The sequence below is a fragment of the Hemiscyllium ocellatum genome, chromosome 6, assembly GCF_020745735.1.
Source record: "Hemiscyllium ocellatum isolate sHemOce1 chromosome 6, sHemOce1.pat.X.cur, whole genome shotgun sequence".
Lineage (NCBI taxonomy): Eukaryota > Metazoa > Chordata > Chondrichthyes > Orectolobiformes > Hemiscylliidae > Hemiscyllium > Hemiscyllium ocellatum.
Window position 1 is genome coordinate 113495990 of NC_083406.1, and position 23959 is coordinate 113519948.

At 40.3% G+C, this 23959-nt stretch overlaps 1 protein-coding gene and 1 pseudogene across 2 annotated transcripts in view; one reads left to right on the plus strand and one right to left on the minus strand.

The window, feature by feature from the left end:
* Nucleotides 1-23959, minus strand: part of prkx (protein kinase X-linked) — a 127751-nt gene that overhangs the window by 21294 nt on the left and 82498 nt on the right. For both annotated transcript variants that reach the window (XM_060826289.1, XM_060826288.1), the window contains 2 exons: nt 19954-20073; nt 14016-14111 (listed from right to left, as the gene is read on the minus strand). In XM_060826289.1, coding sequence (XP_060682272.1) covers nt 14016-14111; nt 19954-20073 — 216 coding nt within the window. The remainder of the gene's footprint in view (nt 1-14015; nt 14112-19953; nt 20074-23959) is intronic.
* LOC132816606 (large ribosomal subunit protein eL34-like) lies at nt 10080-10481 on the plus strand (annotated as a pseudogene).

The following is a 23959-nucleotide window of genomic DNA, read 5'->3' on the forward strand; positions in this document are numbered from 1 at the left end:
AGATGCTGGATACCTTAAAATGCATAAAGTGGATAAATTTCCATGACCTGATCAGGAGTACCATCGAACCCGATGGGAAGCTAGGAAAGTCACTGCTGAGCCCCGTGCTAAGATATTTGTATCACTGATAGCCACAGGTGAGGTGCCGGAAGACCAGAGGTTGGCAGACGCAGCTATGCCACTATTTAAAAAACACGGTAAGGAAATACCAGAGAATTATCATACCTAGGAGTCTGATTTGAGTGGTAGGTGAGTTTTTTTTAGATTAGATTAGATTCCAGAGTGTGGAAACAGGCCCTTCCACCCAACAAGTCCACACCGCCCCTCCAAAGAACAACCCATACAGGCCCATTTCCCTCTTGGCTGATGCAGCTAACACTATGGGCAATTTAGCATGGCTAATCCATCTGACCTGCACATCTTTGGACTGTGGGAGGAAACCGAAGCAGCCAGAAGAAACCCATGCAGACACGGGGAGAATGTGCAAACTCCACACAGACACCCAAGGCTGGAATTGAACCTGGGATGCTGGTGGTGTGAGGCAGCAGTGCTAACCACTGAGTCACCGTGCCACCCCATTGTGTTGGAGGGAATCCTGAAGGACAGGATTTGCACATATTTGGAAAGACAATGACTGATCAAGGAAATCAATGTGGCTCTGTGTGTGGGAAATTGTGTCTCACTAACTTGACTGAGTTTTTTTGAAGAAGTAACGAAGACGACTGATAAGGGCAGAGTGGTGGACATAATCTATATGGACTTCAGTAAGGCATTCGACAAAATTCCTCATGGCAGACTGGTTAGCAAGGTTGGGTCACATGGAATATAGGGAGAACAAGCCATTTGGATTCAGGACTGCCTTGAAGGTGGAAGACAAAGGGTGATGGTGGAGAGCGCTTTTCAAACTGGAGGCCTGTGACCAGCGTTGTGCCACAACAGATATTGGATCCGGTGCTTTTCATCATTTATGTAAACGATATGGTTAGTAAGTTTGCAGACATCATCAAAATTGGAGGTGTAGTGGACAGTAAAGGTGGTTATTCAGGATACAACAGGATCGTGATCAGATGGACCAATGGGCCGAGAAGTGGCAGATGGAGTTTAATTTAGATAAATGCGAGGTGTTACATTTTGGAAAAGCAAATCATGGCAGGACTTACACATGTAATAGTAAGGTCCTGGGGAGTGTTGCTGAACAAAGATACTACGGAGTGTAGATTCATAGCTCCTTGAAAGTAGAATCACAGCTAGATAGGATACTGAAAGTATTTGATATGCTTTCCTTTATTGCTCAGTCCATTGTGTGTAAGAGTTAGGAGGTCACCTTGCGGCTGTACAGGACATTGGTGAGGCCATTTTTGGAATACGATGTGCAATTCTGGTTTTCCTGCTGTAGGAATGATGTTTTAAAACTTGAAAGGGTCGAGAAAAAAAATTACAAAGGATATTTCCAGGGCTGGAGGGTTGGAGCTATAGGGAGAGGCTGAATATGCTAGAGCTTTTCCCCCTGGAGTGTTGGAGCCTGAGGGGTGATCTTATCGAGGTTTATAAAATCATAAGGACATGGATACAGTGAATAGACAACAGCTTTCCACGGAGTGGGGGAACCAAAACTACAGGTCATAGGTTTAAGGTGAGAGGGGATAGATTTAAAAGTGACGTAAAGGGTAACTTGTTCATGCAGAGGGTGGTACACCTATGGAATAAGCTTTAAAAAGGTGGAGGAGGCTAGTACAATTACAACATTTAAAAGGCATCTGGATGGGTATGTGAATATGAGCCAAATGCTAGCAAAGGGGACTTAATTAATTTAGAGTATCTGGTTAGCATGGAGGAGTTGGATTTAAGGGCCTGTTTCTGCACTGTACATCTCTCGAATGCTACAATGCCAATTGTGTTGGATTTCACCAACAAAATTAGTGATAAATTTTATTAGATGCTGTGAAACAGGGACAAGGGAAGGGTTTCTTCCTTTTTTTATTTAAACAAAAATCCCATACCCCTACAGAACCATTGTATTTCTGTAATTTTTAAAAAAAGTGTAATTGGGCATGGCCATTTGGTAGCACAAAGTTTCAGTACTGCCGATGGTATTTTTCAGTGTGGTGCACTTGCATGTACATTGAGTCCTATTCTTTGCCAATTGAAAAAACGTGTACATTTATGGCACGTGTATCAACTCAACAACAAATGAAATCCATTTTCAGTTTCATTTCTCAGGCAATGTCTTAACTTGAGTCAACTTGCTTGATTTAAACAAAACTTGACAACTGACTTGCCAGTCAACTGGCAAATTCTTCATGACAATGCTTCTTTCTACCAGTCACTGATTAACCAGTTAATCCAAGCTAAAACATCACTTTCCCTTTGTATTAGTATGCCTTGCAAATTATTCTAACTTATAGATCGAAAGCTTTTACAGTAATACCAAAGTCTTATTCAGGAACATATGGTTGAATGAATGAAGTACAAAAATGGCCAATAATTTTTTTTCTCTCTTCCACAATTAGAAATGTTTTATAGACATTGCTGCACGCATGTAAGAATGGATAACAAATGATGATCTGCCAGCAAAGCCCATATCCCATAAAAGAAGGAAGTACATTCCTGCTTTTCAATAATTTGAAATTTGAGAATGGCTGTCTTCATTTCACATGATGTCTGTTGTGAGATGTCAAGCATGCCATCAATAGAAGTGAAAAACATTTAGCCAGCTACAAACATAAGCCAAGCTTGCCTGCTTCTGAACAGGTTTGCTGAGACATCAGGGTGAAACTTGATTGCTCTCCTGGAAGAGTGACAAAAAGAACTTCTCCATATTCCACTTCCTGAGCAGGAGGTGTCTGTGTTTAAGAATAACTATCACTAGATAGAAAGTGAAGTGAATCTGTGCAGACAGTAATCAGTTTTTTTTTACCCTTCACCCGAAGGAAGAATGTGTGTTTCAGGTTTGGGGGATAAATAATTTTATTTTCATACTACAAATGGTGTGCTGACCAATCTGCATCTTCACTGAATGGGTTTTGTATTATAATAAATCGTTAATTTGGTCTGCATATTAACACTTTTATCTTTTGGAATCTTTTCATTCCAACTATAAAAAAAGACAAAGCAGACAATTGACCATATCAAGACTTGGGTAAAATACTTTTATTTTATGCTGCAACCCACAGAATAGTGGAAATAGAGTGACTATGCATTCCTCCCATTCAGTTGTAACAATAGATGCATTGAACAAACTTCATATATATGAGTCGCAACTGAATTGTGAATTCAAATTCAAAGCGCATCGAAATGTCTCAATAAGGCACTGATTTAACATTATTGGAAAAGCATACTATATATCCAAATAGGACCATGATTATTTCAACTTTAAAGTAGCTATTTAACAGATTGTAACCATCTGGATACCTGAAAAAAATTCAATTGCCTGTAAATGTTCAGAAATGTGCTTTAAATTGCTTTCACCTGAAGGTTTGTAAAATGATGGGCTGTGACGATGTTAGAATGGTATAAAAATAATACATCAGCATTACTGTTCAAATAAACCATCCTACTTAATGGCCATCTGATAGCCAACATATACAATATCCTGATTTGGCAAAAAATTAGTTAACACAAAAACCCATTAATTTCTGAGTTGGATAGCTAAACTTTTTCAGATTTCTCCACAATCTAAAAGTTGAACATGGCAGCGTGTCCTGAAGTTGAATGAATACTAGCTAACAGTTTCAAGGAAAAATAGTCTATCTGGTTTGAAATTAAAGTTCTGTTCAGAGCTAAGAAGTTGTGTAAACTCCTTTTGCAATAATTTATTTTTTGAATGGGAAACTGACCTGAAGGAATACTTTAATACAGAACTGCCCAAGAACTGAGGAACAGCAAGAGAAATGCATGCAACCAGAGTGTGCTCAGGTGACATTGAAAATGGACATTAAAAGCCTGAAGTGTCTCAAGGAAAAGAAGGTATGACACAGTTTTGAGGTGCCGGTAAAAATCAAGTTCAGGTAAGAGATTAAGTGTTTTTCACACTTCAACGTTGAGTGTAGAAAGCAGGAAAATTATTTAATTTGATAATGCAAAAGGCAGTGACTAAAGTGAGAATCATTGATATAGTTAATCAAACATCTTAAAGCTAAAGACATCAACCTCCTCCACTTTCAATAACTAATAAAAGTATAACATCCTGTATACTGTTACATCCTGTAACAACATTAACAGTCTCTATTTGATACCTTAAGCAAGATAATAAACTCCTATGAGTCCTGTTCATAGAGTTAGAGTTATACAGCATAGAAACATACCCTTCGGACTAACTTGACCATGCCGACCAGATATCCTAAACTTAGTGGACGGCACCGTGGCACAGTGGTTAGCACTGCTGCCTCACAACGCCAGAGACCCGGGTTCAATTCCCGACTCAGGTGACTGTGTGGAGTTTGCACATTCTCCCCATGTCTGTGTGGGTTTCCTCTGGGTGCACCGGTTTCCTCCCACAGTCCAAAGATGTGCAGGCATATGCTATGCTAAATTGCCTGTAGTGTTAAGTAAAGGGATAAATGTAAGGGAATGGATGGGTTGCGCTTCGGCGAGTCGGTGTGGACTTGTTGGGCCGAAGGGCCTGTTTCCACACAGTAAGTAATCTAATCTGATCAAGTCGCATTTGGCAGCATTTGGCCCATGTAGGTCATACTGCTCTAACATGTGCCACAAATGCAAATTCACTATAACACAATTGACAAAGTGGGGACACGGTTTCTAAAGCACGAAATTTCAAAAACATGTGCTGGCTCTTTTGGCAACATTTTAAGCACAGTTTCTAAAGCCTGATTTTTCTATAATGCAGGGTTGCACAAGAATGGAACCATTGCATTACTGAAGAACTATCTGTGTCCCTTTAAACCTTCCCTATTCATGTACCCATCCAGATGCCTTTTAAGTGGTTTAATTGACCCAGTTTCCATCACTTTCTCTGGCAGCTTGTTCCATACACGCACCACCCTCTGTGTGAAGTAGTTACCCTGTAGGTCTCTTTTAAATCTTTCCCCTCTCCCCTTAAACCTATGCCTTCCAGTTTTGGACTTTCCTAATGTGGGATGACGACTTTGGCGATTCACTCTTATCCATGGCCCTCCTGATTTTATAAATCTTCCTAAGGTCACCCCTCAGCCTCCAAAGCTATAGAGGAAAGAAAGCCTCAGCCTATTCAACCTCCCCTATAGCTCAAACCCTCCAATCCCAGCAGCATCCTTGTAAATCTTTTCTGAAACCTTTTGTATTTAACAACATTGTTCCAATAGCAGGGAGACCGGAATTGAATGCAGTATTTCAAAACTGGCCAAACCAGTGTCCTGTACAGCCCAAGCATAACATCCCAACTTCTATGCTCAATGCACCGACCAATGGAAGTTCTGGATTATTACCAGCAATTTCACTGGGTCAGGGCACTATTCAGCCTTGATAGCTAGCCCTCATTGTAAAAAGTGACCAATTGGTACCTTCCATCCATACCCATGGAATTGTTACCTTCAAGAGAAGAGTATGGAAAACATTCAAACTGGGGGAAAATCCTAATTCTATATGGAGTTAAGAGAATAGTCTTGTCATTTAGATTAACATTTTATAAAAAATACTTAATGTCATAAAGCCTTTTATCTGTTACATATTTTTCATCTTTCTTTCATTGTTTAATAATAAAATTTGAAAGGCACCGAGGTAGCTGTCAAAACAGCTATGGCAAGTTTAGAAGTGTGGCCGAAGAAACTCTCCTCAGTGGTCCACTCAATCACCTCACTAATCTGTTTAGATATTTGTTTTAAACTTACACCAAGAGGCTGCCAGCTTAAGGGCTCCTACAACGTCCATGAGAAAGATTTATTACATAAACACTAGCAAATACAATAAGCTATTATTCAAGGTATAGGCATGGAGGTCTTTGGAGGTAGTGAATACTTTTCCCATGGTAGATACTCATTGCTTTTTCTACATAAGTGCCTTCTACTTGAATTTAAATCTTGGGATACTCTAGCCTCGGAGCTTCCAGCCTTGTGCAGGAGGCCAAAACTAAAACTTTTAACTTTTTTATTGCAACAGTTAAGGTCTCCTTGCAATACCTCAAACTGTACTTAGGGTACCAATTAACATGTTCTTGCTTGAACTGCTTCTTATTCAACATAAATGGTAATCAGAATTTTACAGAAAAGTCATAAAAGAGCCATATTTTCCAAGTGCATAGTAAATACCTATGGTTTTACACAAGGCAGCAGTCTTCAGAATAGATTTTTTGATATAACTATTTCCATGAGTAACAAACAGCCTTAATTATTATTACCTGCCAAGTTATTTTTGCAAGTACAAATGCTTTATTCTTTTCAACTTTTTAAATTTTTAAGCTTAGGACAATTGAAACATTTTGTAATGCATTCTTTACTCAAGATACTTGCCTTCTCACAAAAGCAGATGAGACTTAGACTTTTCTTCACTGAACATGGTGACAAATTATTTTGTACACATTCTCCATTTTAAGCACTTTCAAGTGATTTTGTTTAGCACGTTAAAAATTAGTAACCTTCCCCAATAGAGCTGCCTTCAATTTGATTTTAACAGGTTCCCATTCATGTTCATTTTTTTTCTAAAAACTGGTACTTCACCAACCCTTGATATATCCCTTCATTAACCCTTGACGCATCCTTTTCCAACCTTCCCACTCCTCTCTTATCATTGTCTAATGTCTGAAAAGATTGACTAATAATATCTATTGTTTGCCATTGAGCAGGAGACCAGGGTGGCTAGCTGGTGTCAGGAAAGCAAAGTGATGAGCCCGAAGCAATACGAGTTGTTAAGAATTAGTAAGCTATTCAAAGGGATCTTTGGGTCAGTTGGATGCAAGGTCAGTATAACTCAAACATAATCCACCTACGTTTACATATTTTCTTATCAAAAATGATCTTCAAATCAACACATATTTTACAATTTTTTATATATTTATAAAAATATATATTTATCAAATTATTTATGGAATATGTTAAGACTTCTGGAGGTTGGAGAAGCTTGAGTTTTCTTCTTTGGAGCAGAAGAGATTTGGGGGACTCCTCTTACAGGCATATTAGATTAAGCGGGGCATAGGCAGGGTGAATAGAAAGCAGTTGTTTCCCTTGGTTGAAGAGTAAATAACAAGAGGGCATAATTTTAACGTGAAAAGCAATTGGGTTTAAGAGAGGATTAGAGGAAAACCTTTTTCACCCAGATAGTGGTGGGAGTTTGGAATGTACTGCCTGGGAGGGTAGTTGAGGCAGAAAATCTCAACCTTTAAAATACTCAGACGAACACTTTAAATGTCATAATATTCAAGGGTCTGGAACTAGTGTTTGAAAATGGGACTAGTGTAGATTTAGTACAACTTTGGCAGTACCGACTCGATGGGTTGAAAGGGCCCATTACATTGTCTGTTTTTATGATTCCAGATGAAGAACAGCCATCTAAATTTGCACATTGTTTTATGTTTCTGGGTTTTTCTTTTTCCAAACTATGATGAATGCAGAACAATAGCCAGAGCTTTAAATTAGTAAAAAGCAAATATACTACTCAAGCTGACACATGGAGAAAAATTTGATAAAGCACTGAAGGTGAAATCTTGAAAGCACTTAGAGACAAATGAATACAATAATAGAAAAATAACTGTCACTAATCTGTGTGGATAAATTGAAATAGGTTGAATGTCTTTGCTGAGTCATTATTTTCTTTGAAATAAATATAGGATTCTGCCATTCTGTACTTCACTTGCAATTCTAATGCTTTGATAACCCCTACAAGGCCAATGGGAAAATTCACAAATTGATCTATTTGTGGATCTTGTTGAGTGTGAGTTCCCTTAGTAACAGGCAAAGGCCTGTCCATCTGGAACTCATCACCTCAGTCCTTTTCTTTTAAAAAAAGAGACCAGGGAACTCCTGCAGTGCAGAGGTAAGTCCCTACACCTGGACTGAGACACTTGGGTCCCACTTGCTCCAGAGATGTCCCAGCCTGTTTCTACACAAGCTTAAAAACATCATGAATAATGGGTCTATTTAGGCGATCAATAATAAATTAGGTTCCAGGCTTCCTGAGATACTTCAGTTGCAATGCGTCAAGAAAAGCTTTGGACAGCCTTCCCTTCAACGAACACAGTAACTAACACGTTACAGGGAATAATAGGAATAGTAATTGGTAAATTGAAATCTTACAATGTAAGTGTAAAGGAATGGCCCCAATATGCTCAAAGAATGGGATACGTTCATCAGGCAAATGGGGATAAAAAGGAACCGCCAAAGTGTCATTCCTCTGGCCGCTTGTGGGGCTCTGACTTTCATTATCATTAAGAGTTTAACTTATCCTGTTTAGGAGCTGGGGTGGCTGAACTTAACATAAAATGGCTGTGAGATTTTTAGCAGACAAAAGATGGTTGAAAAGAATTGATTACTGAGGCAGTAGTTTAGACAGTCAGAATCGTGGCCTTCATCTTAGTGCTATGGATCAGGCCAGACCCCCTCAAAACATTTCAAGGAAGTAGCCCAGACTCTATCTTTTCCAGTTGTTTTAAGCAGGTGTAATGTGAATATTCGCAGATGGATGCAGCTAGCCCAACCACTTAGTTTCAAAAACAGGATTTTTTGCAAGATTACCTAATGAAACACAAACAAAAGAACAGAATACAGAATAACTTCAACTATCCAAAAAAAACCGAACAGACCATTTCAACTGAATGATGGTGCTCCAAATTCCTACATAATCCCATTAACACTCCTTGACAAAAAATGTAAAATCAAACACAGGGTCTTACAGGAGAGATGTCAGAGATAGAGTATGGAACGCCTTCTTCCATTTAGCTGTTTCTTTGACCAGCAGCCTCAAAACTGACTGACTGCTTTCTCTGAATAGCCAGACCACAGTAAAGCTGAGCTGGGAGAACTGGCTACTCACATTTCATTGTACAAGCATTTTTGTTAAACTTGAAAGCTTTTTTTCCAGAGGCGGTATCTGTTAGCTATAATCAAATTGCCCTAAAACCCATCTAAGCCAGACCTCATGGCATTCTGCGTCTATGACTCTTCTGAAAGAAAAACCAAGGACAACATGGTTATGTTGTTCAAGGAACAGCATCACCACATTAGTGAGAAGGAACGAAGGCATTGAGACATTAAAAATAAGGGAAGCTTGGATGCAGGTCCTTTACCAAGCTAATTTAACATTTGCTTTGTAAAACTGAATGGAAGGGGAAAGCTCAACCAACCTTCGCTAAAACCCTTTAAGTAATTATAATTACGCATACACATATATATTTATATAATAATAGTAATAGTTTCAATTTGCAGTAGCTTTAGTGTATTATACATTGAGAATTTAATTAGATTTCTGTAGACAGTCAGCTCCAGACACAGAGACTGTCTTGATAAGAAATACCCTTGAAAACTCTAGATATATAGATGGTTGCAACTAGTCCAAAGTTTGTTATATAGTAAACTGGGGAGAGGATTGCAGAAAAAAAAGCATGTTGACTACTTCCAGCAGGAACCCTCTGTAGAGGTGATTGTTTTAACAGACATACCACTGAGGGCCAGCATCTTACAGTGACCGTTCAATGGTCTTCATAGAAGAGACTTACACTATACCACTTGAGCAGACCTAGAAAGTAACAAGAATGGGGCAACGGGCAAAGTGACACAGGGTGTCCCATCATCACAAGAATGAGGTGGACCCCCTTTAATTCAGAGGGAAAGGGACTTGATGCCCCATTGGCCTTGCAGGGAGTATCACTAATTAATCTCAATATGGAGCTCGTTGAGTACAAGATCCCTTTGTTACAGGTAATGACCTGCCCAGATGGAACTTACCATGTGATCCTTTTCTTTTTAAAGCAGATGCAGGGACACAGTGATAGTGTCCCTACCTCTGATCCAGGAAACCTGGGTTCAAACCCCAACTGTTTCAGAGGCGTGCAATAATACCATTGAGCAGGCTGATTAAAATAAGTACAACCAGATGGAACACATCAGCTTGAAATTATTTCCTTTTCTGGTGAAGCCAGGTGCCAAGTCCAAAAGATGGGTCAGTGCTTGTCATATCGCCGTAGGTTGTCCTACAACACCCCCTCTAACAAAAGACTGTCTCATACAGCTGAGAACTGCAGTGTATTCCTGTACACCAAGATTATCAGCAAAATACAAAACTCTGCATCTGTCCTGGAAGACTTCATGGTATTCAGGCTGTTCAACCCAAGGTCCGAATTAGATTGTTAAAGACCAAGAAGCACATCAGTCGAGCGAAGTGTGTACATGACGGAATTATGCATGCATTCCTTATTGAGAAACAAAAGATAGTGATGGAAGTCCCAGGCACAAAGCCAGAAATCAAACTATCTAGTTTGCATAAACATGAAAATAAAAAAACTAATTGGAAAAAAAACAAAGCAAACCCAGGGGAGTCTTGTCGCACAGCAGGAATAGAGGTAAAAAGAATGACAGCAGGTGCTAGAAACCAGATTCTGGATTAGAGTGGTGCTGGAAAAGCACAGCAGTTCAGGCAACATCCAAGGAGCAGGAAAATCGACGTTTCGGGTAAAGGGCCTTCATCAGGAATAAAGGCAGAATGCCTGAGGGTGGAGAGATAAATGAGAGGAGGGTGGGGGTGGGGAGAAAGTAGCATAGAGTACAATAGGTGAATGGGGGTGGGGATGAAGGTGATAGGTCAGGGAGGAGGGTGGAGTGGATAGGTGGAAAGGAAGATAGGCTGGTAGGACAAGTCATGGGGACAGTGCTGAGCTGGAAGTTTGGAACTAGAGTGAGGTGGGGGAAGGGGAAATGAGGAAACTGGTGAAGTCCACATTGATGCCCTGGGGTCGAAATGTTCCGAGGCGGAAGATGAGACGTTCTTCCTCCAGGCGCAGGTGGTGAGGGAGCGGAGGTGAAGGAGGACCAGGACCTCTGTGTCCTCGGCTGAGTGGGAGGGGGAGTCGAAATGTTGGGCCACAGGGTGGTGTGGTAGATTGGTGCGGGTGTCCCAGAGATGTTCCCTAAAGCGCTCTTCTAGGAGGTGTCCAATCAGGAGCAACGAATACAATAAATGATATTGGTGCTTGTGCACGTAAAACTTTGATGGATGTGGAAGGCTCCTTCGGGGCCTTGGATGGAGGTGAGGGAGGTGGTGTGGGCGCAGGTTTTGCAATTCATGTGGTGGCAGGGAAAGGTGCCAGGACGGGAGGGTGGTTTGTTGGGCGGGGAACGTGGACCTGATCAGGTAGTCACGGAGGGAACGGTTTTTGCGGAAGGCAGAAAGGGGTGGGGAGGTGGTGGAACACGCAGAACACACCAGACGGCCTCCTTCTTTATAGACTGCAATTTCCCTTCCCACATGGTTAAAGATACCCTCCAACGCATCTCGTCCACATCCTGCACTGCCACCCTCAGACCCTACCTCTCCAACTGTAACAAGGACAAAACCCCCCTGGTGCTCACCTTCTATCCTACCAACCTTTGCATAAACCAAATCATCCGACAACATTTCCGCCATCTCCAAACGGTCCCCACCACCAGGGATATATTTACCTCCCCATCCCTTTCCGCCTTCCGCAAAGACCGTCCCTCTACCTGGTCAGATCCACACCCCCCAACAACCCACCCTCCCGTCCTTGCACCTTCCACGGCCACCGCAGGAATTGCAAAACCTGCCCAAACCTCCTCCCTCTCACCTCCATCCAAGTCCCCAAAGGAGCCTTCCACATCCAAAGTTTTACCTGCACATCCACCAATATCATTTATTGTATCCGTTGCTCCCGATGTGGTCACCTCTACATTGGGGAAGCTGGATGCCTCCTAGCAGAGCACTTTAGGGAGCATCTCTAGGACACCCGCACCAATCTACCACACCGCCCTGTGGCCCAAAATTTCAACTCCCCCTCCCACTCAGCTGAGGACACTGAGTCTCCTTCACCGCCCTCACCACCAGAGGCTTGGAGGAAGAATGCCTCATCTTCTGCCTCAGAACACTTCAACCCCAGGGCATCAGTGTGGACTTCACCAGTTTCCTCATTTCCTCTCCCCCCACCCTCACCCCAGCTCGGCACTGTTCCCATGACTTGTCTTACCAGCCTATCTTCCTTTCCACCTATCCACTCCACCCTCCTCTCTGACCTCTCACCTTCAATCCACCCCCATTCACCCATTGTACTCTTTGCTACCTTGTTGTGGTTCTGTTCGCCGAGCTGGGAGTTTTTGTTGCAAACGTTTCGTCCCCTTTCTAGGTGACATCCTCAGTGCTTGGGAGCCTCCTGTGAAGCGCTTCTGTCATGTTTCCTTCGGCATTTATAGTGGCTTGTCCCTGCCACTTCTGGTTGTCAGTTGCTCTCTGCTGCAGTGGCCGGTATATTGTTCTCAATATACCGGCCACTGCAGCGGAGAGCAACTGACAACCAGAAGTGGCAGAGACAAGCCACTATAAATGCCGAAGGAAACATGACAGAAGCGCTTCACAGGAGGCTCCCAAGCACTGAGGATGTCACCTAGAAAGGGGACGAAACGTTTGCAACAAAAACTCCCAGCTCGGCCTACAGAACCACAACAACGAGCTACAAATCTTCTCCCAATCTTTGCTACCTTCCCCCACCCTCCTCCCTGACCTATCACCTTCATCCCCACCCCCATTCACCTACTGTACTCTATGCTACTTTCTCCCCACCCCCACCCTCCTCTCATTTCTCTCTCCACCCTTCAGGCACTCTGCCTGAAGTCCTGATGAAGGGCTTTTGCCCGAAACGTCGATTTTCCTGCTCCCCGGATGCTGCCTGAACTGCTGTGCTTTTCCAGCACCAATCTAATCCAGTATAGCAATAATATCCCAATCTCTGAGCCAGGAAGCCCAGTTCACGTCATAATATCTCTGAACAGATTGTTTAGAAAATATCACAAAGCAGACCCAAAGAACTCTTGTGGGTGCAGTGTTACGATTCCACCCTCTGAGCCAGGAGGTCTAGGTTCAAGACGCGTCTCTAAACACGTTGATTAGAAAGTATACGCAGACGCACTAGTTAAAAATAAAAAAGAGGTCATGGGAACTTAAGTGGTGAGAAAACTGTTCAGTTGTATAAGAATACATCTATATATGGAAAAAACATAGGGTTCCAGTGCTCTTGTGGCACAGTGATAGTGTATCTCTGAGCCAGGAGGTGTGTGTTTAAGTCATACCTACTCCAGATGTAATTATAACATCTCTGAAGGCATTGATTATAAAGTATCAACATAAAGCAGGCTTCCAGAATATTATTTAGTAGAGATACATCAGTTTGTGCCTCAATAATTCACAATTTTCAATTTCCCCTTAACAAGGAAAGTAAGAATTTAACAAAAATGGAAATTGCTGGAAAAACTCAGCAGGTCTGGCAGCATCTGTGAAACGAAATCAGAGTTAAAATTTCAGGTCCACTTTCTAAATAATAATGAAACACTGTTCAAATAATTAATGAAGTTGCCCCAGCATGAGTTTACCTCATCTGTGCAACTTGGATTGAAAACTTGAGTGTCCTACCAATAAGGAAGTACTAGTAGGTTATGAACTCAGCAGGCCAAAGACAGGTACCAGAAAGATATAGAGGAACCAGTAAATGTGAGCACAGATATGAGTACTAACTTGCAGGTCTTGCTGGAAAAATGACATAGCAAATTTTGTCACTATAAATGTGCACAGTAATAATAGCAAAAAATCACTCACTCTTCAACTAAGACCTGTAAGCAGAGTTCTGATAACAGAACAAGACAAAATATGCTTAAAGTCACAAACAGATAATGCAGAATTGAGGTGAGGAAATTGTCCTTCACAGAGTTTTCAATGCACAAAATAAGCTTCCAGACAGAATATTGGAGGTGAAACTCTAAAGTTAGTTAACAACAGCGTGCTAGAAAATAAATTATTGCATGAGCCAAGAATACCTGCCGGATACATAATTATTTTATAATACTGCAATCACTGAGGGGTTTAAGTAAACTTACTTCACGTAGAAGTCCAGATGTCTTGGGAAGTCCAATTTTCCAGCAAGAATCTTTTGGTAAATGCCAAAAGGGTTGTCATCGAAAAATGGTGGGTAGCTGTAAAATAAATCATGCAGAGTGGATTAAAAGAAACTTTCTCCAATTTTTTTTTGTTTCCTAATTGATACAATGAAGTCTTCAGCAGCAGTACAACCAAGTGGATGGCAAAACAGCAATTGGTTTTACACCTCACCATTTTTCTTCCCTATTGCACAATAAAACTCCTGTATTAAACAGTCGGCTGTTTCATGAAAATTTATCACTATTCTTATACTAGTTATTGGCAACATTGCCAAGGTTAACAGACTATGTATTTACTATTTGGAAGCAAGGTCTCTTCTTCCCATTTGTGTGCCAACAAAGTCAAAAGGCAGAAATAGGTTTAGTAAATCTGGCACTGTACTTTGCATTGTGGCCTTCTCAATCCAAATTGTCAATAAATTTTGAATTATACAGACTTAATTTACAAAAGTTGTAGAGTATGTGTATCAAGAAGTGAAAACACTTTAATCATCTGATGTATGCTTTGACAGGTCAAATTGACATTGGGTTCAAACAGTATATCCTAGAACTGTCTAAGCAAAAAAAAGGTTCCATTCGCCATGTGCCAAGTCTGTGCAGGAGAAATTAACCTAGTTCTACTCTCCTGTCTTTTCTCTACAGCTCTGCAATGTTTTCCTCTTCAGACAATAATCCCAATCCTTTTTAAATCTGTAACAATCTGGCTCAACCACATCTTCAGGCGGTCCATTCCGGACTTAATAAGTTTTCCTTTATATTCCCTTTGTATTTTTTGCTATTCACCTTAATTTTGTGTCTTCTCATTCTTGCTTTTCCATCATTTTGGTGACATGTATTACATTCAATAATGTATTACGTATGAAAGAACTGAAACCAATATGGTTATTCTAACAGATGAGAGACTTAACAAACAGTCCATGTCTTTTTCAAGGTATAATGCCAGTTACATCACACTCTAAACTTTTACCATAAATTCTGTGTCTTACAATCTTATACTCCACAACCACCTGAAGGTGTAGCGCTCCGAAAGCTTGTGCTTTCAATTAAACCTGTTGGACTATAACCTAGCATTGTGAGAGTTTTAACTTTGTACACCCCAGCCCAACACTAGCATCTCGAAATTATGAGTGTATATTGGCTCATATTCATGGGATATCTTATATTCGGCCAATGCAGACAAGCCTTGGTTTAACATTTCAGTCATAAAATAGTTGGCAAACTGCTGTGTTTTAGTCCAAATAGGCTCATCGGTGTTACATATCTTCTATAATGTAGATGCCATTTCAATTCACTACAAACATCTTATGGTGGTGCAAGTATTATTAATAATCTAAAGAATGCAAGTTCAAGTTGAACCAGGACACATCGAGTATAAGGAATCAGTTTAAGAAATACACAGTGAGAAAGATGGCATCAGTAAAAGTTATAAAAGTCCAAATGATGCCATCATGTCCTTCGTGGGAACAAGCGTTATGCCCTTAGTCAATTGTTACGGACCAGGCCATGCCCCGTCAAAACATTAGGAAGGTAGCCTGGACCCTAACTTTTTCTTATTTTAAAAGCAGATGTGAAGTTGATATTCCAGGTGTGATGCAGCTGGCCAAACCACTCAGCTTTAAGCAAAACAGAATTTATTTAAATACTACACAAAAGAAAACAGAATTTAGAATAACTTAATTATTTGAAAATCCAACCGATGCGACATAGCAACTTAACTAAAGAGCTGTTCCAATTCCCGTAACATCCCACAAACACAGTCCTCAGCAAAAGACGGTCCTTACAGACAGGAGGGATTTTAGTGAGAAAACCAGTCAGGAACCATCTGCTGAAACCTGGAACCTTTTTTTTCTGGATTGCAGCAACTTCTCTGCTACAATTAAACCAAACTAGAAAAACCTGAACTGGGAGAACTGGACACTCCCCTGCCATTACTGAAGTAGATTATTTGGCATCTCTGCCTTTAAGAACTCTCTTGGACAAAAAAGGACAAAATAACCTTTTTAAAGTGACAGCATCATCAAACAATCTATTTATGTTCTACAAAGTAGATTATCCTTAACCTATCAATGGGAAGCATTATGGAATGTCCTCTTCCGCTTTGGTTGCAGCATGAACTTTGTCCCTGTCCTTTGCCTGCTGCACAATATGGAAATTGTGGTAATGACAAATGGCTCCAACGCTGACCCATTTCCTGTTTGGACCAGTGTCAAGCAGGTCTGCGCCATCGTCCCAATACTGTGCTTGATCAAGTGCTTCTTCACCTCACTGCCAACAAACTCCCCATTGCAGTGAAACAAACGTACAGAATGTATAGGAAATTATTCAACCTCTACCACCTTCAAGTCAAAATCAAAGTCTCCCCAACCAGTGTCATTGAGCTGCAGTGCAGACGTAATGCTTGTATAAGTACAATCTGAGACCATTGTCAGCATTTTTACGGAGGCATAGGAAACCATGGTTCTCTGAACATCCACAAGACAAGCATCCTTTATCAACATGGTTTGAGAGTTTGGAGCAAATCCTCTAACATCAAGGTCCGGGAAGATTGTGGGGGGGGGGGGGGGGGGGGGGGGCTTCAACAACACTGACCACTCCCAATAGTTTGTATCCAGTCGGCCAAAGTAGCTATTGATGAAGATACCTATCACCATCTCCACGTGCTAGCACAGACTTGGGCTACATGAGCAAACAGGTATCCGAGCACAACATCAGATCCAACACCAAGGTTATGGTTTACAGAACTGTGGTGGTTCCCACCCTGCTACATGGCTTTGAGACATGGACTGTGTACATCAGACAACTCAAGGAACTGCAGCAGTACCATCAACGCTGCCTGTTCAAGATCCTGCAAATCCGCTGGGAGGAAAGACACACCAAAACCAGTGTCCTCAAGGCCAACATTCCAGTATCGAGGCAGTGATCACCCTTGATCGGCTACGATGGCTGGGCATGTCACGCGCATGACTGACACAAAACTTCCCAAGCAGGTGCTTTACTTCCAGCTCCGAAATGGCAGGCAAACCTCAGCTGGACAAAGAAGGACTTCAATGCTGCTCTCAATGCCTCAATAGTGAAGTGCGGTATTCCCACCAATGCCTGGGAATCACTGGCACAAGACCGTCCAAAGTGGAGGAAGAGCATCCAGATGAGCATTGAACATCTTGAGACTTTATATCAGGAAAAAAAAGGAGTACACTGCCACACCAATGCCCCACCACCCCTTCCCGTGACCCCAACCTGCCCCAAGTATAATATAGCTCATGGTTCCCAGATCAGTCTGTACAGGCACCACAGGGACTCATCCTTGTTTGCAAGGGACCACTGATGATGACAATCTTTAACTACACTTCAAAATTATATAGAAAGCCAGAGTTACTTTTTCCAGGGCAACAAGGGCTAACTAATAATATGCTGGCGTACAATGCTTGTATCTTAAACGTTGACTCCATGCTTGCTGTGACTCAGCAGATTAAATAGTGCAAAAGTCAGAATTATGTTGGCAACTCAATATAAAATGTCTATTTCTCCAGAAAGTTCAAGTATAAATTATAAACTCGAGACAGGAAGCTATATTCATGCATATTTTAAATGAATTTGGATGTTCAGCAATTCAAACCAAGTTTTTTGCAAACTATTCAAAAAGTGATTGGTTTTTACAGAAATAAAACATCTCACAGCACTAAATAATGATAACTTGTCTCTACCAATTGGTACATTTGCTGCCAAAGAGCTCACAGGCCATAAATACTCCATCTTCAATCTTACAAACCATTAGAAATTTTTATGACTGGAGTCTGGAAAGTTTCCTAACAAAATGTATATTTTATACTTCGGTAACAAACAAATGAAGCTTTGAACAACGTCACAGGGAAAGAGGGGAATTCACAAAAAAAAAGCAGAACCTTAAGCAACCTTTGTGCTTTCTTATTAAACCCACACGTGTTAAAATATTAGCATTTCCCTTGAAAACATAGTACAAGCAATTGAACATCAAATTACTGTATATGAAAAATGGCCAATGTTTCTCAGTAAATTAAATTTTTCAGGAATACTTACCATGGGTTGCAAGATTATAAACTATACCAATAACATCCAAAGATATTTTTAAATAGCACTTTGGTAAGCGATACAAAACAGAATCTGACAGAGAAACACAAAAGATGATGCAAGGACTAATAACTAAAAACTTGGTCACAGACTTATGATACACAGATTCAAGCTGGACATCCCAGAGCTAAGGGCTTCACCAGCTGAAGGTATTGCCACCAGTGTTGGAGCTATAAAACCGGAGGATGTGTAATTGGTCAGAACTGAGATAGCACAAAGGATGCAGGTAAAGGAATTCAGAGATAGATAAGAGTGAATTATGCATGGATTCAAAAACAAGAAAGTGTCTTGAACTCTAGGCAAAGGCAGACTAAAAGTTGATACTTATCAGGTTTAAAAAGGTGATTAAAATGGTACAAGTTGGGACAACAGCAGCAGATGGACTCGAGCCGATTTTAGGGAGGGATCCATTCTATGTTACTTAAACATTTTTTTAAAATTACACATTTATGAAAGTCCTCGTACAGTTTACCAAACTGTATTAACAAGTTCAAGGGTTGCTAAATTAATACCTTTAATAGCCTAAAATATTGAAAGAAATCTCAAGTATATTAGAGGTGCACAGCACAGAAAACAGACTCTTCTATCCAACTCGTCCATGCCAACCAGTTTTCCCAAATTAAATTAGTCCCATTTGCCTCAGTTTGACCAATAATGCTGTAAATGTTTCCTATACACATACTTTCCCAGATGCTTTTTTAAAATGCTGTAATTGTACTTGCACCTACCACTTCCCTTGGCAGTTCATTGCATACACATACCATGGCTGTGCAAAAATATTGCTCAGGACCCTTTTAGATCTTTCTCCTCTCACCTTAAAAACACACGCCCTAGTTTTGAAATCCCCCTTCACTGAAAAGATCTTTGCAATTCATCTTATCTATGCACCTCATGATTTTATAAACATCCATAAGGTCACCTCTCCACGTCCTACTCTCCAGAGAAAAAAATGTTCCAGTCTATCTAGCCTCTCCTAATACTACAGGATGAATTTGTATAGAGCCAGATTTCTGTTTTGGGAACAATTTTTTTTTTCGTTATAGTCAAACTTTGCCAAATGACTTCAAACCATCTATTTCCAAGATGTAAAAGATGCTTAAAGTTTAGAACAAGTTTGATTTTCAATCAAAATGATTGGGACCTTCATCTTTCTCATAACCCTGTAAATCATCAAGAGTTCCACATTCCAGGGTTAATGAGTAATGGATTTAATCAGAGCCAAACTCTCCCTTGAACCAACATTCTCATCTGTGTTTTTTTTCAGCAGGTGTTGCTGGATAGTGATCAAGTGAATGGCTCTACTCAATTTTTCCTCTTCCAGCCTTGAGAACAAAAGCCAACTACAGCACTTCTAGACTGTTAGTTTAGTGGTAATAGACAAATAAACAAAGACAAGGATTAAATCCGTCAACATCCTGGCTATTGTGAATCAGTACCATATTGGACTGGTCTAACATTTAGCGAGAGGTAGAGAGGCTCTGTGAGGGCTTTAGATATGGATTCATAACTATTCCACGTAGCAGGTGAGTTGTCAAATACTGTGCACTGAAGTTAGCCTTTTGGAGTAAAGGCATAATAGTTTTCTCAAAAGGTAAGAGTTTCTCTTGTCTCCTAAGCTTAAGAGGGAACAGTTTATTTAAAAACAAACGAGGCTTCTTTTTCAGTAACTCAAAGTTTAAACATTGCCAAGAAACAGTTATCAAAATGAGTAATATTAACAACATGAAGAAATTGAGGGAATCATTTTCTTTTAAATTTCCAAAATACTTACCCTGAAAGCATTTCAAACATCAGCACACCTAATGCCCACCAGTCCACAGCTCTCCCATGACCTTTACTTTGTATAACTTCTGGTGCGAGATATTCTGGTGTTCCACAGAGTGTCCAAGTTCTAACAAAAAAAGGAAAAAAAAAGAAAATGTTGTAATTAATCTTCTCAAAAAAGAAAATCAAAGCAAACTTCCCTCACTGATGAAACAAAAAAAAATCAATGAGAAAGAAAGTTACCCACAACTTGGGTTGGTTTTATAACATACCCATTGCTTCAAAAGGTAAAACTGCTATAACATGTTTATCATTATAGGACATGCTTCCATTTTTGACTTAATGTCAGCAGTAGGTAGACTGACACATTCCAATTCACATAGCACCTTCCAAACCCAAGACCACTACGATCTAGAAGGACAAGGAGATACAGACACCTTGGAACATCACCTGTAAGTTCCTTTCCAAGCGATGCACCCTCCCGACTTGGAAGTACACTTGGTTCTGACATAATGCAATAGTTCCATTCTCATGCCATCTTGCCTTATAAAAAATTCGCACAATAGCGGCGTCATTTAAACTAATGGGCCCAGAATCACATTACAGCCAATACAGGTTAAGGAAAGCTTGCGTTCTCCAAATACCAGTCTAAATTCTTCAATCGTGTTAAAGAAACACACTTTATAGTGGAACCAACTGCATATGGCTGTTATTTCACTGCCACTGAGTCAAAATGCTGGAACTGCTACTCTAACATGAAGGCATACCTGTGCCAAGTGGAATACTGCAGTTCAAGAAGGCAATGCACCACCACCTTCTCCACGCCAGTTAGGGATGGACAATCAATGCTGACCCAGCAAACAAAGCCACATGGCCCTTTGAATAATAGAAAGCTCCACTTCCTTTTCCAAACCTCCAGAGTCTTCAAAATAAAACAGATTTTGGGTTCTACCCACTTATAGGGAAGTGGCATCATCCACAGACAAAAATTAACATATATGTTATAAGGTGAAAACTCACTCGTTCTCTCCATTATTTTTCAACCTCAACCACCTCTTCTATTTGGTCAGGTTGGCTATCTGAAATGAGAACGTAACCCAACGCTAGGAAATCTAAACTAACTGTTTTGGCTCCTACCACATTCTCTTTCCTTGTGTCACTGATTGCATGTTTCACCCTAGTCCAAAGAAATGTTTCTGCCCTGTGACAATACAAGTTAGGAATAGACAATCATGACATCCACATCAACACAAAAGTTTTAAAAGTCAACATCGATTCACTCATTCATTGTCAACATCACGTTGATCCACTCAATAGCACCTGCTTCTGCTGATATCAAATTTCCTCCACCACTGAAACACTTTTCTCGACACCTTCAGTGACCACTTTAATTAATGACCATAATTAGCCTCCATCTTGCACAAAATTAAACTTGTTGAAAGTGCAGCTGCCTGGATATTATTCATCATAGACCTTTGCTCGTCCATGTCCACAATGTTATCTCCTTGCTTCCAAACATATTAGCTCCAGGATCTCATCTTCAAACTCTTCCATTTGGTTTGCTGCACCATCATTTTACCTGTTCTTCCTCAAAATACCCTTTTGTACACCGACTCCAGCCCCAAGTTACTCCATTTTTGCCAATGTTTTCCGCATTGTGCAAAATAAAATAGTCACCATTCCACTGGACTCAAACAAAAAGTGAGCGTTTGTGAAAGGACGTGGCATGCTACTTCTGGCGTAAAGGAGATAATAAGAGCACAGGACAAAGGGAGGTCTTCAAAATAAGTCATAGAAACATCTGTATTTTACAGATTACTGAAAAAATTATATTGTACAATAATGTACAAATTGTATATCTAAAATTTGCTTCTTGGATACAGACAGCACTAGTAAGAATGAGAAAAACTGCACGGAAGAAGATAATTTATGTAATGCTGAGACCATAAGATACAGGAGCAGAAATTAGGCCATTTGGCCCATTACGTTTGCTCCACCATTCAATCATGGCTGATAAGGTTCTCAACCCCATTCTCCTGCTTTCTTCCCATAACCCTTGATCCCTTTGATATTCAAGAACCTATCTATCCCAGTCTTAAATATACTTAATGACCTGATGTCCACAGCCTTCTGTGGCAATGAATTCCATTGATTCACCACTCTCTGGTTGAAGAATTTTTTTTCCTTATCTCCGTTCTAAAAGGTCTTCCCTTTACTCTAAGGCTGTGCCCTCAGGTCCTAGTCCCTTTTACCAATGAAAACATCTTCCCAACATCTACTCGGTCCAGGCCATTCAACATTCTGCATATTTCAATTAGATTTTCCTTCAGCCTTCTAAACTCAATCGAGTATAAACCCAGAGCCGTCAAATATTCCTCATGCATTAAGCTTTTCATTCCTGGAACTATTCTTGTGAACTCCTCTCAACACGGTCTAGGGCCAGTACATGCTCCCTGAGGCATGTAGCCCAAAACTGCACACAATACTCCAAATGTGGTCTCACCAGAGCATTATTGAGCCTCAGAAGTACATTCTGTTTTTATATTCAAGAAATGTGTAGTAATTAATAAGTACATAAATATCAATTATTGCCAGTTCCTATGATTAAAATGCCACCTAATCAGAATTCTGAAAATCAGTGGATAATTTCAACAGTCAATGCTAACTAAAGTTATTTAAATCTGCATAAATTAGTAAAGTAATAACTTCAGTAAATGTAGCTTGAATGAGTAACAAAAACAATGAAGCAGCAACTTGGTTTGCTTTACCTATATTCTACTTTTCTAAAAGAGTTACAAGAGTCTTGCCATAAGGCATCCTGGATTTTTTATTCAAAATTTTTTTTTCAGTTTCCTAAAGTCAAACGTAGACCATGACAGATAAGGTGGAGTCAGAATTGGCCAGCTTGCCACTCAGTTCAAGGGCATTTAGAAATGGACAACAAATGCTGATCTAGCCAGTGATGCTCTCATCCCATAGAAGAACTAAGCAAAACATATTTCAGAGATTAAACAGTAATCCTCAGCATAAAACACAAGACACGGCTTTTCTGAAAATAAAAAGTCAAGTAATACTTTTTTGGGGGTTCTAAAATATTTTAATAGCTATGATCCAAGTAAGGCAACACCACCATCTGGTGTTAGAATAAGTACAGTGCATACCTTACATTATATATCATCTGTTAAACGAGTTCTACTGAACAGCTAAACCTTACATTGCTACAACATTCGACTAATAACTGAATATTTCACAACATTAAAAAAAGACTTCTGATTACTAAGAGAAAATATTACAGAGGAATACCAGGATGGACATTACTTGGAGAGATGAATAGCACTGTTATGAAGAATACAAAATCATTAGATGAAATTGGAGTAAGGGAGAAAGCAATGAAGTTTAAATAAGGCTGCTGTGTATGTAAATAAATGCATGGAGTACAGCATGAAACTCTAACTTCAACTGAGGATTGCTATGTGGGACTACAATGTTGTGGCGACATGAGAGATCTGGCTCAAGGAAGGACAGAACTGGGTTAAATTCTGCTTTTATGTTCAGAACAGTTAGGAATGGAAATTAAGGAGCCATAGAGGTATTGGTTAAGGAGAACATTGATACAGAAAGGAGACATTGCAGAGGGTTTATGCACAGAATAAATTTGGCTAGAACAAAGGATCGCAAGGACACAATTACACTGAGTTTTGAGAAGATTCATAGCTCAGGTTGAGGTTTGCTCGCTGAGCTGGGAGGTTCATTTCCAGACGTTTCGTCATTCTACTAGGTGGGGATGGGCCTCAGGCAAAGCAGTGTACATGATTCCTGCTTTCTATTTATGTGTTTGGGTTTCTTTGGGTTTCCTGTGGTGATGTCATTTCCTGTTTTTTTTCCCCTCAGGGGGTGGTAAATGTGTTTGTTGATAAGAGTTCTGGTTGGAATCCCATGCTTCAAGGAATTCTCGTGCATGTCTCTGTTTGGCTTGTCCTAAGATGGGATGTCTTATCCCAGTTGAAGTGGTG